Source organism: Artibeus jamaicensis, unplaced genomic scaffold (assembly GCF_021234435.1).
Source record: "Artibeus jamaicensis isolate MK-2021 breed Jamaican fruit bat unplaced genomic scaffold, CSHL_Jam_final contig_452, whole genome shotgun sequence".
Classification (NCBI taxonomy): Eukaryota; Metazoa; Chordata; class Mammalia; order Chiroptera; family Phyllostomidae; genus Artibeus; species Artibeus jamaicensis.
Genome location: NW_026521837.1, coordinates 10,370,594 through 10,385,687, shown reverse-complemented (window position 1 = coordinate 10,385,687; position 15,094 = coordinate 10,370,594). Strand labels below are relative to the sequence as shown.

Genomic DNA, 15,094 nt, shown 5'->3' with positions numbered 1-15,094 from the left:
CTTTTATTACACAATGCTAGTGTTTAGTCTGCATCATTCATGACACATTATTTTCTCTATTAGGAGAGTCATGTAAATATTTTACCTCTTTTCTAAAATGGTAAGCTTCTTAAAGGCTAAGACTGCATTCTGTAAAACTTTTTATCTCATACTTTGCATCACACTAAGCAAATGAGCACTGAATGTTTCCTGAATGACAGATTTTTTGAAAGCTCAACACTTTCTAAACTCTTTTCAAGCCTTTTAAAAAATGTTTTGAATCAATCCATTCAAATTAAGTTTCTGATTTTTTTCTCTTTTCATGCATTTACTTAGAATTAAAGACTTGAATCTTCTTTGTTAGGGAATTTAAAATAGACTTTTATACTGTTCCTTTATTCACAATTAACTGCTTTGGGGGGGAAAAGTCTTTCTCTAATTAACTGGATACAGAAGCTTAATTTTTTTAGTATATTTTTCTAAGCAAAATACATGTTCAATAACATGTGGCTTCAGCAGGTCGCCTGATTCCATCCCCAGATACGCTTAATTCATTCATTAATGAAAGCAATTCCCGATAGCTAAGATAAAAGTCAAGTATAATTCCAATGTTTGAACCTAAAATGACAACACTGATGAATGGATATGTAAATAAACATGGCTTTCTTCAAAGAACAAAGTATTTGGAATAGCTTGATGTTTATTTTGGACTCTGGCCCAATTCTTTACTAGAAAGATTATTGTAAGTATCGAAGAAAAATTTTCTCTCATTAAACAAGAGTATAACTGGAAATCATTCTAATGATACAAGCAAGGTAATTTTTTTACAAATTATTAAATTAAGTAATAAGTCAAAAGCAAGTTACCATCAGAGTAAAGAATATTTTTTTCATTCCTAACACAAACGCTGCTTCTCTCAGAGGGGACCCAGTCACTCACTGAGGTCACAGCATCTTATTTACTCAAAAGAAACTGAGGAATTTCAAATGAATGTGAATGATTTTATGTGACCACAAATTTAGTGTACCTTTTCAAAACTATATGCCTCATCAATAATAAAAATATATTCTCTTATAAATTTACTAACTGCAATCCATGTAGGACTAAGAAACAAGATAACAAAGAATTTTCTTTCCTCATGGACATATAAGAGTAACATTCTCATTTTAATATTGTAAGAGTGCCTTAAACCAAAATCACTTTTGTGTTTCTTATTTTACAGGACTTTTTTGATAATACTAACTAAAAAGTATATTCTCCCCTTAAAAAGAAAAATTTAGGGTTTTCGAATTCATTATTTCAAACTATAATGAAATAATAGTTTCAGCAGAGGTCATAAGAATGCTATTTACGGTGATAGAAGTCATAGATGATCTGTCTGGGAGAAAACTGACAAAACCATACTGAGCATGTTGGTTCCACCGGTAGAATTTACTATGGTCATTAAATCCTATCAGTGAATTTGAAATTTGTGTTCAATCCTTACTTTTGCTGATGAGCCAATACTTTTGAATTTTTTAAATTTATTTTATTCATTTCAGTCTCTTTTATTCATTTCATTTTGTTCTTTGACCCCTAAATAACATGAACTAAGCAACAAAAATAAGGATTTCCGTGCTGGAGACAAAGGAGTATGCTTCCGGAGAATGCCCCAGACTTCTGGCTGAAATCGACCGGTCAAGTTTATTGTGACTCTGGCTGCCAAAACCCCATGTGATCTTTGAATATTTAGGGCTAAATGTAACTACCACTTGCTTTCCCTTGCTGGGAGTCCACAGGAGTCCCTTATTTGTTGCTTCCCATATTTCTGCCAACCTTTTTTTGTGTTCAGTTCTATTGATGCCTCTTCTGGCCCACTCTTGTATAACTGTTTTCCAATATTGTTCACAGTGCTGGGTAGTTTATAAAAAGAACACCATTATTTTTAAAATGCTTGTTTATTTATACACTAAGAAAAAATATGTTCCACTTCAGAAGGTGAAATCTTCTTGTTTTGTTTTTGTTTTGCTTTTTCACAAAACTGTGAAACTAGACTCATCTATACTGAATGGAAATTTATTTTCTGAGATTCCACTTTAAGGGCTAATCTCTAAGGAAGCACATATTTCAAAATACATATTCCTTACAATATCTGTTTCTTTCATTTGATTGTATTCATCTTCAATCTCTCAATAACAAAAATATGAAACTATATTTGAACATTTCTGGGATCAGTCAGGTAGAAAACAAATAGATTAATTCAGAAAAAAATTAACAAAATAATATCATTGTTACTTATTTTTTTAAAAATTAGATGAAGATAAAAATACCGAGACAAAGTGTCTTCTCAACTTATGATAAATTTAGGGAAAATGTTTTGTGTCTTCCCTTGGAAAGTTAAATAAACTATCTTCATACTACTCAGTGTTTTTGTGAGATTTCATATTGTAATAATATGCCATGCTAATTTAAAGTAAAGTGATTTCAGTGACCCTCCAAAAGTTAACCACTAAGTAATTATGAAAATCTACAAAAGGGTGTAAACAAGATATGTCAGATATTTTTGGAACAAATAAATAGAGATAAGGAATTTTGTCAGTGTTCCAGAATTTGTCCAAAATGTTTTTTTATTATCATATGAGATACAAATGTTTTTGAAAGGGGAAATGACAGTATTGTTTTTATGACTTTCCATTATTTGAAACACAAAGATATATTGGAGTCAGCTTCCCTTTAGAAATATTTATAGACTGAGCATTAGGTACAGGTATTTATATTAAAATCTGATTTCAAAGGGATGCGATAGGAAAGATTGGACTTGACTATAAAGTTTTTGTTGTTGCTGCTAGATTTATTAGAAGCATATAACAGGACAAGAAGACCATAGATAACAATGAGTAAGCTCCTTGAAATTTTTCATGATTCAGTGAAGTTGCTTGCCATGCAAATATCAACTTACAAAACTCACACAAATCACACTTACCGTATTCACTGTCATAAAATATAATGAATTTCTGCCAGGCATATTCTGTGACAACTCTCAAGATAACATCATTTAAGTAGATAGGGGGGCGAACAGAGAGTGTGTAGTCATCATTCCTGTTGCTTCGGGTGAGCCCGCAGCCACTCCTTGGGGTCCCAGCTGTTGCACGCTGAATGAAGAGGTGGGGGATATGCATGGCATCTGCCAAAGACTGGAGGGACCCCGCTGATGTGCAGCCAATGGAACTGACCAGTGCCAAGATGCCTTGATTCATAAGTTCACAGGCTGCAGGAAAGCACAATAATATTCAAATGTCAATGAGTTGCATACATCTTCTCATTTTCTGAGTAAAAGTGAATTAAGCTTGCACAGTTTTCTACCTGAGGAGATCCTCAATTATAAAGTGCTATTGGAACACAGTTTAAAAACGCCGCCCTTTTAGCTATTTGACCTGTCCTTTTACTTAGCTTCTCTTGTTTCTCAGTTTCTTGTTCTGTAAAGAAGGTAAAATACCAGGATTGTTGCCAGAGTTGGACAAAATTTAGTGTCTGTTATTTGCCTCTCAGATGATAGTGATAGCCATGCTTTTATAATTATTAATGTATAAAGCAGAGAAGAGATAATTCCTTACTGAGTATATAATAAAAGGTTTTCAAAAAGGAGCTAATATATAAACTCGTGAATGAGGGAAGTGGGGATGAGTGGGGTGCAGGATTTGAGTAACGCATTTCTGGCCATAGAAAACAGAGCCATCTGGTATCTAAAACTTTGGTAACGCTTGGTTTCTCTTACTAAACTGGAGAATTGAGAATCTTTTTGTTCTTTTCCTTGACAAGTCAGAAAATTCATAGTGAATCGATACTGAATTTCAGCAACTATCTCATTCTGGTTTCCAGCTGAACACTTTTTTATTTCTTTTATATGATTTATGATCTCTGTTTTTAAAAAATCCTAACCCAAGGATATGTTTATTGATTTGATTGAGAAAGAAAGAGAGAGTCATCAATCAGTTGTCTCAAGCACACTCACCAACCAGGGATCAAACCTGCAACCCAGGTATGTGCCCTGACCAGAATGAACCAGCAGCCTTTGGTTGTACTGGAGAACACTCCACCAAAAGGTCACCAGGGCCATCTCTGCTTTAATTTAATTTTAACTATTCTGTGTGCGATTACATGCTTACTTTAAAACAGAGTGCAACTAGATCAAATATAAATTATAAATAAAAATAAGTATAGAGCATATAGAGAAAAAAACTTAAGAAATTAATTATATCTCAGAATGTCAATTTCTGAAGGCAAGACATCAAACAATATCAAAAGTAAATTTGAAGGAATCAAGGCAAAATAAATCCCATTTTAGAAAGTTAGTTATTATATAATTGGCTCAGTCTTTATTCTAGATTTTAGGTATTCTAGTTATTCTCTATATTTAGACATTAATACAGATTATTTTACGTAGTAAGATTATTTTACATAGTAAAATTTCCTTAAAAATTCTAAGAAAAACCTAGGTGATAAATACCTACATGTAATTAATTGATCAGTTAATGAAAGCTGACAAAATGTAAATTGAGAATTTATACTAATAATATGCATACAAACATTAAATAAATTTATTATGATTAAAGCTAAGACAACTAATAAATAGTAAATAAATAAATTATTATTAGAAATATAATTTTCAAAGGTAAGAGAGGTTATATGATTTCAAATAAATGTGAAAAATAGCATCAGAAGTGAACAGTTCCTAGACCATACAAAATTGAGTTTGGAGTTTCAGTAAAAGTCATAGTACCTCTTTTTGTTCATGAAATAGGTGCATGATTTTACAGCTACATTTTCAATGAATTTAAGCAAAAACAATGGCCAAAAGATCGTTTCATTATTATAGTAAATAATACCATTACTGATTACATAAGGAAGTAGAAGTTCATTTAAAAAAATATTTTGATTAAATGATTGGCTCATTTAGCATTTAAAATCAAAATAAGAGTGCATTAAGGCATACAGAGTTGAATTATATCTTTAGATTATACAAATTAAGAATGATTAAATAAATATAACATTTTATATAAATCTACCATAAATGTTATAAAGTTATATATAAAATAGTTTGACATGAAAAAAACACAATTTTAATATTACATTATCTAATATATAAAACACATAAAAATGGTCTATTTTAATCTTCAAAATTAGAAAGACACACTCCAGAGTCATATATTAATCATTATTTAGCAAATAAATTTGCTGCAGCATATAATCTATAATTCCTCCAATCAATCATGTCACTACCTATTAACCTCTGTTAGTAGGAACACAAGCTAAACAAATACTAGAAAAAGTTATTACTAGGTAAGCAAATGTGTTATTTTTAGATTATCTACTGTTTGGTGTTATTCATCCTACTATATACATTAGCAAAAATAACTGAAATTTCCCTATCCAATCAAAATAAGAATCATTAAAAATTGCAATCAGACAACTATATAATGTTAGATCTGACAGGCTATTCAGAGATTATATAGTCTATGGATGCAAAATCAACTTTAACTGTTAGACCAGCCACAACTGTTTCATTAAGTTGGCATTCTGAAATACTATTTTGAGAGAGTCTGAGGCTCAGTAAGAAAGAGTACCAAAATAATTATTTATGTTAGGTTTCTCAGAGTAAAAAACTGGGGTGGAGGAAAGTGGTAGCCTACAAGTCATAGATGTATATCCCTCTAACCTGCTCTACCTGCTGTTGATTACTGATTATAGTTGTAACAGAACACACACTCCCCTTAAAAAAAAGAGGCTAATCCTAACTCATTGTCCAATATCGATGTCACCATAGCATGCAAGTGATATTCATAAACTTAAAAGTTTGCATGGCAAAGAAAAGGTAGACAGAGGTCTCCATAGGGGAAAGTTCAATTAAAATAGTCTCATCAAGTTTTGTAAAATAGGTAGTCCCACTAAAGAGACAGGAAGAGCTCACATACCTAAAATGGGTTGGGACTGGTTGACCCAAACACAACCCCAGCTGGGCACAAATAGGAAAGGTTATTCAAGGCAACCCATTAAGGCTATATTTGATGACCATTCTGCCTCATTTTATCAAAATAAATATTTGCTTGAGCCCTGGCTGGTATGGCTCAATCAATGGCACTCAGTGGATTGAGTGACAGCCTGGGAACCAAAGGGTCATCAGTTCTATTCCCAGTGAGGGCACATGCCTGTCCTTCCTGCAGGACAGGTCCCCAGTAGGGGGTGTGCAAGAGGCAACCACAGTGATGTTTCTCTCCCTCCTTTTCTCTCTCTCTCCCGCTCTCTGTGGAAATAAATAAATAAAATCTTAAAAAAAGATATTTTCTCAAAGTAGGAAGATAAAAATTGATTTCCTCTGGAAATCAACCCTTCATAGAGTCCTATACAATGTTTAGTACAAAAAGGAGACTATAACTCATTACTGAAGAAGAGAGATTTGAGAAAATAAAGAGCTACAGCAAGAACAGAAACAAAGATGAGTGAAACAGCCTACCATTTGCTAAGAAAATTTCATATCTTGACTGTTAGAATGCCACATTATTTAGTTTTAGTTGCATAAAATGCATACTTCAGTTTGTTAAATACAGTGTGAAACTGAATTTGGAAGATCACAGTGTGTTTTTGCGGTTATCTTCTATGTTTTAACTCTAAGAATTCAAGCCAAGGACATCTCAATGTTATTTTTCTTTCATGCTATTATATTAAGCCTTGTCATTTATTTATACTATGTACACATGTACAGATGAACCTCCAAACATATAGAGCATATTGAACAGCTGCTCATGTTGTGACTCCAGCTGTTTGAGATTTTAACACTATCAAAGACGTTTACAGTCTGCACTACTTGCTGAAAGCACACTTCTTCCTTCCTTCCTTCCTTCCTTCCTTCCTTCCTTCCTTCCTTCCTTCCTTCCTTCCTTCCTTCCTTCCTTCCTTCCTTCCTTCCATTATGAACACTTTCACCCTTTTTGGTTATGAAGAGGTTATGGGAATAGAGTTATCTGTATAAATTTAAGTTAAATGATATTCATGCATAGTATCTTTCTCTTTTTTAAAACTAATCAGCTTGAGTCTTTCTTTTTTATTTTAATAAATAAAATGAGAATAAAATGAAATTTATAAAGGATCTTGAAATCAATCACCTGTTACGGAACACTCAATAAGAACTCAGTAAAATGTTTTAGGATAGCACCATCCTTTTTGAACATACTTATTCTTTGCAATATCTTTTCTTAGTATTCACTTTGACCAGTTAATTTGTCCTGATATAAGCCCTTCCAATGATTTTAAATCACCTCAGGACTTCAGCACATTACATTCATACACTTGTTCTTTAACTGTCTTTAAATGTGTTTAATACACATTTATCAATTTTTGACCATGTGTCAGGAGCTTCTTTGAAGATCAAGGAATGTGTATGACAGTTTCTATCCTCAAAGACTCCCAATCTATTCACCACAGTGAATTTCCCAAACCTCCCTGCATCAGAATTCAAAGTGGAGATTTAAAAAAATACAGATGACTAAGTCTACCCCTAGGAGCTCTACTTTATTCATTCCAGGCTAATAGGCATGGGTGTGCATTATGATGTGTTAATGTTATCTGAGTGGTGCTAGGTGTAACCCTTTCTGGACATGTTAGTCTTCCAGAGGTAACTGCAGTGCTCTTTGATGTGATTGTTGCACAACATGTGATACTTGTGGACTTTCCTTTATTTCTTTTTTTCAATAATATTGATAATATGACCATAACTGGGGAGTGGAATTTCTCTCTTCTAATTATCTTAGTTTGGAAGTAGGAGTGAGGTATAGGTAAAGAAGATAAATAGAGTTAATAAGAATCATAGTACTCCCCAAAGTGATCCTTACCTTCTTTTTTTCCCCCAATAACAAAATAAGACGACTTCATACTGTATTTCCACATCATACCATATTTCCACAATTCTAAAACATATATAATTTCTATACTTTATCACATCTGAAATCAGGACATATTTTAATTTTTTCAATACCCTTAATACGATAGATTATTTTTCTTAAAAAATTCATTAATCAATTTTGAATTTTACAACCAGTAAGGTTTTCTTACCAATGAGAAAATATGGTAAGTTTCCATGGCAGTTGGGAATGATTTGTGCTCTTTCTAAACAGTTGAATTTAATTTAACTTCATTTTTTTCTCCTTAATCCATTAATGAATCAGAAGCATAGTATTTCTAATTGCTTTTTTCCTTTTTCACCCACCAAAAAGCACTAGACATTTGCTTTTATACTTGTAAGAATATAGCAGCAATACATTAGAACATTTTCAGCTGTATCTAGACATTTAGCATTCTTTGCAAATATGATTTTTGGCAGCCAACTGAGAGGTAGGATATAAAAGGTAAGATTAATTTGACACATCATCAATGTAGTTTGCCAAAAATATAATCATTTGGAACAAAGTTTTCTAAATAAAGATGTAGATTGCGTTATAAAGTCTAATTTAATCATAATTATCTACTTAGGAATTGAGAGTACTAAAAAATACTCATTTTATTATAATTAAAAAGCATTAAAACTTAATTTCTTCTTACAAATAATATGAATGGCTAAAATGGTTGGTTACCAGCCATCAAATGAACTAACTGAATAATTTTCAGTTAACTATTTTTCAGTCATCTAAAAAAGCCAGCATGCACCATTTGTTATAATTTATGATCTGAGCCTGAGGTGGACTGAACATTTAACCTAGCACCTATTATAAGTCACTTCATTTTCCCATTTCCATTTCATAACAACCTTGTCCGGGGAAGCTATTATTATTCTCATTTTCAAGTAGGGAAGCTGGCTCAGTGAAGTTAAATATATTTTCCAAATTTATACCATTAGTAAATGACAGAGTTGAGATTCAACCTGGCACAGATTTCAATGCCTGGTCTGTAGAGAACTGAGAAATCATTGCTTTTAAAATTGCTTTTAAACACAGAGGCCCATATGAAAACCGGAAGTCGTGTAACTTTTTCTTACTACAAGATTCAGTAAATTTTAGCCTCCAAATGTAAAACAGAAAAGAATAATAATAATTTTGATACTATTTCTCTTTTCTTTTGGGTTTGGGTATGTCATTACATTTGTAGTTTTAGCTCCAAATAAAAGGAGTATGCACAAACAATTTAAAAAATATTTTATTTATTTACTTTAGTGAGGGGAAGGGAGAAAGAGAGGGAAAGAAATATCAACGTGGGGTTCCCTCTCATGTGTCCCCTACTGTGGACCTGGCCTGCAGTCCAGGCACATGCCCTGACTGGGAATTGAACCAGCAACCCTTTGGTTCACAGGCGAGAGCTCAATCTCCTGAGCCACAACAGCCAGGGCACACAGACAATTTTAACAAGCATTAAAACAGCTGCTGAGAAGAACCTGTAAAGTACTGAGTATACTTTCAATCAAGCCCTAAAGTGACTCTACAAACAATAGTGTGATAAAAAATGATCAAATAATGAATATTAGTATGTTTTTATATAGCAGTTTATAATTCACAAAATTAGCATGCCTATAAATTTCTATCCTCATTTACAAAACATTAAATTGAGTCTCTGTTTTACATTTCCAATTAGTAGTGAAGACAAGCCTGGAATATAGATTTTATGATATTTACAACCTTTCAGTTATATATTATGATAGCTTCCTGTTTATGAGAATTCAGGTTAATCTCCTCTCTTTTAATGTTAGTAACAATTCTGCAATGAACACATTTATGTACATAGATATTTATATGTAATATATGTAAAATGTATATATTATATCAGGCAAGTGCCAGGTACTCAGGAATCAAGCAGTCAAAAATAGGTAAGTTAACAATGGGATACTAGAAGATAGTCCTGTAAATATACAATGAATGATATGCTGAGTACACACTCAGCCAAAAAGGGTCATTATTATATGATAGCTCCAAAGTATTTTTCTGAGGCTGTGGTTTGGGGAAGTCTTTTATGCAGAAGTGAATTGGTTGCAGATTATCTTTATATGAAGGATAAGTAGAACCTAGTTAAGTGAAGCGAAGTTATCTTGATAGCAAAGGACGAAGACAATGTTTCTAAACAGAAGAAGGAGAACATGCAAAGATCCTGTGGCAGAAAAATCATGGAACACCTGAGAGGGAGACAGAAGGGCCAGGTAGCTGAAGTGCAGACACCATGCTAAGGAATGCTGAAGATAAAGATGGAGGTGTAGTCAAGAAATGTGATCTATGAGCAGGTTTGTTTGCCTTTTTGTTGATAATTTGAAGGATACCTTCAGCATCAACCTTTTTTTTTTTTTTTTTTTTTTTTTTGTTTTTTTCTCGTAGATATGCTTTCCATATGGGGTGTATTTGCATGTTAAATATCGGCCTTTATTCTTGTACTTTAAATTTATGTGTCATTTATATAGTTATTTAGAAGTTTAAAAGTTATTATATAATCAATTTTGTCAATCTTCTGAAAAGTGCTTCAGAAACATTTTTCTTCTTATCATATTTGGAAAAGCATTCTTCCCACAATTTACAGACGTAAAATAACCATCTAAAACAAAATCTTCGCCATCCTATACCCCATATTTCATAATCAGCTGATAGAAGGAATTTAGGAAACCAGATGAACACACAATCTTACATTTGATTGATACAGCTGAAATCTGATCTTTCTCTGCATAATCCAAGCCAGCAAAAAGTGAGGATTAAACATAATTGTGACAAGAATGATAATCATATCATATTATAGTCGTATCTTCAAAACTTTTCCACCATTTTATCAAAATTCTAGTTGCTAAATTTATTATTCTTTTGTAATATGGCACATTCTGGATTTAGAGCTGTTCATTCAAGATGAGTGACAGCATATCTAATATGTTCCAGCAAATTATATCTCGTAAAATAAGAATAATATCTTGGTAAAACAATATGAGAACTGTGTGTTTATGTTTGTGTAAGAGGAAGACAGAGAATGACAAAAATATTTTACATTGCTCTCCCAGTTATTGTGATTTATCTGCAATATTAAGGCCAAAACTCACAGTCATCTTCAATGATTTCTTCAATCTTATTCCTCATACCCCTTCAAATCCACTGTGGTTAAACCATACCATTATTTTTACCTCCTAAGTATTTCTCAAAACTATTCTCTTAAAATATTCATTTCCAGTCCCTTAGTTCAGTCAATATCACCTCTAATCCAATTACTAAAACCATCCCCAAACTGGGGTAATTTACAGCACCTAGTTTAACCCTTCTCCAATCATCTACATTGTAGACAAAGATATGTGCTTTTTAAAAAATTCCATTACATCATTTCTATGTTTTAAAGCCATCAACAAAACAATGAGAAACTATTACACATGAGAGAAAATAAGGAAAAATCATAGTTAAATGCAATATGGGATGTTGGATAAGATCTTGGAACAGAACAAAGTTAATAAAGAAATTGGTGAATTTTAAATGAGGTTTATAGTTCAGCTAATAATAATATATCAGTTTTAATTGGCTGTTCTTGATAACTGTATTATGATTATGTAAGATGTTGATATCAGAGGAAGTAGAATGAGGCATAACACAAGGAAATTCTGCACTGTTTTTGCAATTGCTCAAGAAACCTGAAACTACCTCAAAATTTAAAGTTAAAAGGAGATAAAACTGAAAAGAGCAGCAGCCTCCATTCTCTTATTTCTGATCTTAGAGGAGAAACATTCAGTCTTTCACAATTAAATATGATGTAATCTATAAGGGGTTTTTTTTTGGCCAAGTTGTCTATGAAATTGAGGATGCCGCCTTCTATTCTTAGTTTGCTGAGAGGTTTTTGTTTATTTGTTTGTTTTTGTTTTGTTCTTATCAGGCAGGAATGGACATGTGATTCTTGTTAAAAGCTTTTTTGCAACTATTGAGATGAAAACATGACTTTCTATTTTCTTACTCTGCTAATATGGAAATTACTTGGGTTGATTTCTGAATTTTAAATCATCTTTGCAAGGATAATGCTGACCTCAGTAAACAAGTTGAAATACAATAATATATATTCAATTTTCTGGTAGAGTTATGTATAATTAGTGTTTGTACTCTTTCCTCAAATATCTGGTGGAGCCCACCAGTAAAACTTACTGGGAGGAGAGTGTCATTGTGAGAAAGTTGTTAATCATAAAATCAATTTTAAAAGTAGATATAGAGCCCTAGCTGGTGTGGCTCAGTGGATTGAGCCCCAGCCTTTGCCATCTATTCCCAGTTAGGGCATATGCTTGCTTTGCAGGCCAGGTCCCCAGTAGGGGGTGCTCAAGAGGCAACTGCACAAGGATATTTATCTCCCACTCTGTCTCCCTCCCCTCCCCTCTCTCTCAAAAACAAATAAATAAAATCTCTAAAAAAATGATATAGAAATATCCAGCTTATTTATTGACTATTAAGTGAACTTAGGTAGTTTGGGTCTTTGCAGCAATATGTCCTTTTCATCTAAGTTGTCAAATTTTTGGCATAAATATGTTCATAATAGTCCCCTGTAATTCCTTTTATATCTGCAGAATTTGTAGTAATGTTGTCTCTCCCAATCCTAATGGTGATAATTTGGATCATCTCTCTGTTTCTGATTTGTCCAGATAGAGATTTATCAATTTTACTAATTTTCTCCAAGAAAAAGCTTCTGTTTTCATTATTTTTCTTGATTGCTTTCTTTGTTTTCTATTTCATTGATGTCCAGTGTGATCTTTACAATTTGCTGCTGTTTAATTTTAGTTTAATTTGATCTTGTTTCTCTAGGGTCAAAGCCATATTCATTCATTTTAGACTTCTTTTTTTAATTTAGGTATTCAGTCATATAGGTTTCTTTTATGTACTGTTTGAGTTTACCCTCTTTTTGCTAAATTTTATTCATCATTTATTTATGTGATTCTCCTTTCCTGCTAATATATTTAACCATAATTATTTTTTAATTCTGTGTTTGATAGTTTCAACTTTGGGAATATAGCTCAGTCTTTTTCTGTTGCTCACTTTACTTTCTGAAAATGATTTTTTCCTTGCATTTTTGTGTGTGTCTCATAATTTTAGGTGGATTGCTGGACAGCAGATGTTGATGTAAGTGGAATATATCTCTATACTTCTCTTGTCAGGCTATTGGTGTGTAGATGGAGCCAATGGAGTCAGTCAGGAATTGATCTGGGTACGTACATGTTTCCTTTGGTGGTGCTGTCCTCACTCTGTACGGGGCTCCACAAGCTTCCAATTCTGATAGCAGCAGGTAGTTGTTACTTTGTACACAGAATGGGGCCCGGATTGTCAGCAGGCTTCCCTCAGTGTTCCTCCTCCTCGCCAGCTGCACCGAGGTGAAGCTCTGTGTTTTGGACCCGCACACTGAGGTAGACTGCTGTGTGTTACTCCGCACTAGGTTCTGTGCTGTCCTGGTTCAGCCTCAACCTCAGGCAGAACCTGTGCAACTGAGCCTTGAAGGAGCTGAGCCTTGAAGGTGGGCCTTTCTCAATGTTGCTGCCCCTCATCTCTGTGATGGCTTAAACAGTACCTTTTATCTTAGGTGGTGGGTCAGGAAAGAGATGCTTGTCTCCCAGACTCAGTACATCACTGCTTGGTATTTGTGAAAGACCTGAACCTAGATGGTTTTGTAATTCTCGTACACTGGTAGAGGCTTTTGCTTTGACCCTTTTACCGGCTGCAAGCACCACATGGGAAACAGGTTTTTTTCCCCCTTCCCCCATCACCTTACTATTTTTGCTGTGGCTCTTCCCAGAAAGGCGCTCACCAAGAAGTCTACATTCAGTTCCACAGCAAAGATTGTTTAGCCCAATGATGAGAAGCCAGATGAGTTTGGTTGGGCATCTCCTAGGTTCTCCTCGACATGGAGATGAACTCCAGCCTCAAGGCCTAGACTGGAGCTGACTATAACAACAGCCAAACCCACCCAAGGAACTTCAGAATATTTCTTGTTTCAAGAGAAATGTTGCCAGCATCAATAGACAAACTTGGGTTGAAGCCCCACTACCAGCCTCTAAGAGCTCAGCTGGCTCTACCCTATCTCCCAGGTCACCCTGGAGCGGTGGATGGGAAAAGGCCTACTTTCTGCCATCCACATTCCCGGCTGTGGGAGAGAATGGAACAGGCTCGAATCCTGTCTGTCTGGAGAGGGGAAGGCAAACTATTCCCAAGCATCTTTCTGTGCCAACCTGGCCCTGCTGAAAGCCAGACTGCTGGTGACTGGAGGAAAGCAAGTTCAACATGGTGAGCATGGGTTTGGTGACACCAGAGCACCAGTTCCCAGGTCAGCCCTATAACTTGGGTGGGTCTCCTGCTGTAGGGAAACAGCCTTGTGACTCATTGTTAGTGCCAACAGAACAGGTACCAGGGCTACAAAGGACCAGGGCTACACCATCCAGGACAGTGGTCCCACTGAGGACTGAAGTGCCATCCAGGACCACAGTGCCCAGCAGGGACGTCAGGGGCCTGGCAGGCAGCAGGGTGCTGCTCAAGGCTGCCCAAGTCAGGACCAGGCTGAACTATGATCCGAGGGGCTTCCTGGAAGGCTGGGACTCCTGCCAGAAAAATTGGAACACTTGCCACAAGGGACCACTGTCTGTAACCTGACACATACCTTGTCTTCTGTAACTCTCAGTGACCTGAGGGACAAAGGCTGGGTCTCTGGGAGCAAGTTTGCTAAGGAGTCCAGTATTTCCCCTACATCAGTCCATTAATACATATTTTTTGAAGCCAGAGAAGCCACCATGGCAGCAATGGGGCCTATATAAAAAGTGGAAATGATGAAGCAACTAAAACAAACTCAACTCCAGCAAAAAGCAATAAGGGAGGAAACTCAGCAAAAAACTACCCATCCAGGCTGACACTAAATTCGTGCTGGAAAACCTGACCAACAAATCTAAGGGAAAATGAAAATCAGGGGAAAAACTATGCACAAGAAAATGATGAGATCCTATGAATGTGACAAGAATTAGTCTCCAAATATGCAAAACAAACTCCAAAGCTTCAAACACAGTTCTTGGACCAGGAAAAGATGGAATCTGATTTGAAGCAGCAGTTGCATGCAGTGAGGGGCGTCTCCCTAGTAAAGGAGAAACATACAAAGAAATGCAGACGTGAAAAAAAGTACTAAAGAA

The 15,094-nt window shown here is 34.7% G+C and overlaps 1 protein-coding gene across 1 annotated transcript in view; it reads right to left on the bottom strand.

Moving 5' to 3' along the window:
• Window positions 1–15,094, bottom strand: part of GRID2 (glutamate ionotropic receptor delta type subunit 2) — a 1,451,106-nt gene that overhangs the window by 726,386 nt on the left and 709,626 nt on the right. Inside the window, exon 3 of the mRNA XM_037162687.2 lies at window positions 2,942–3,226. Coding sequence (XP_037018582.2) covers window positions 2,942–3,226 — 285 coding nt within the window. The remainder of the gene's footprint in view (window positions 1–2,941; window positions 3,227–15,094) is intronic.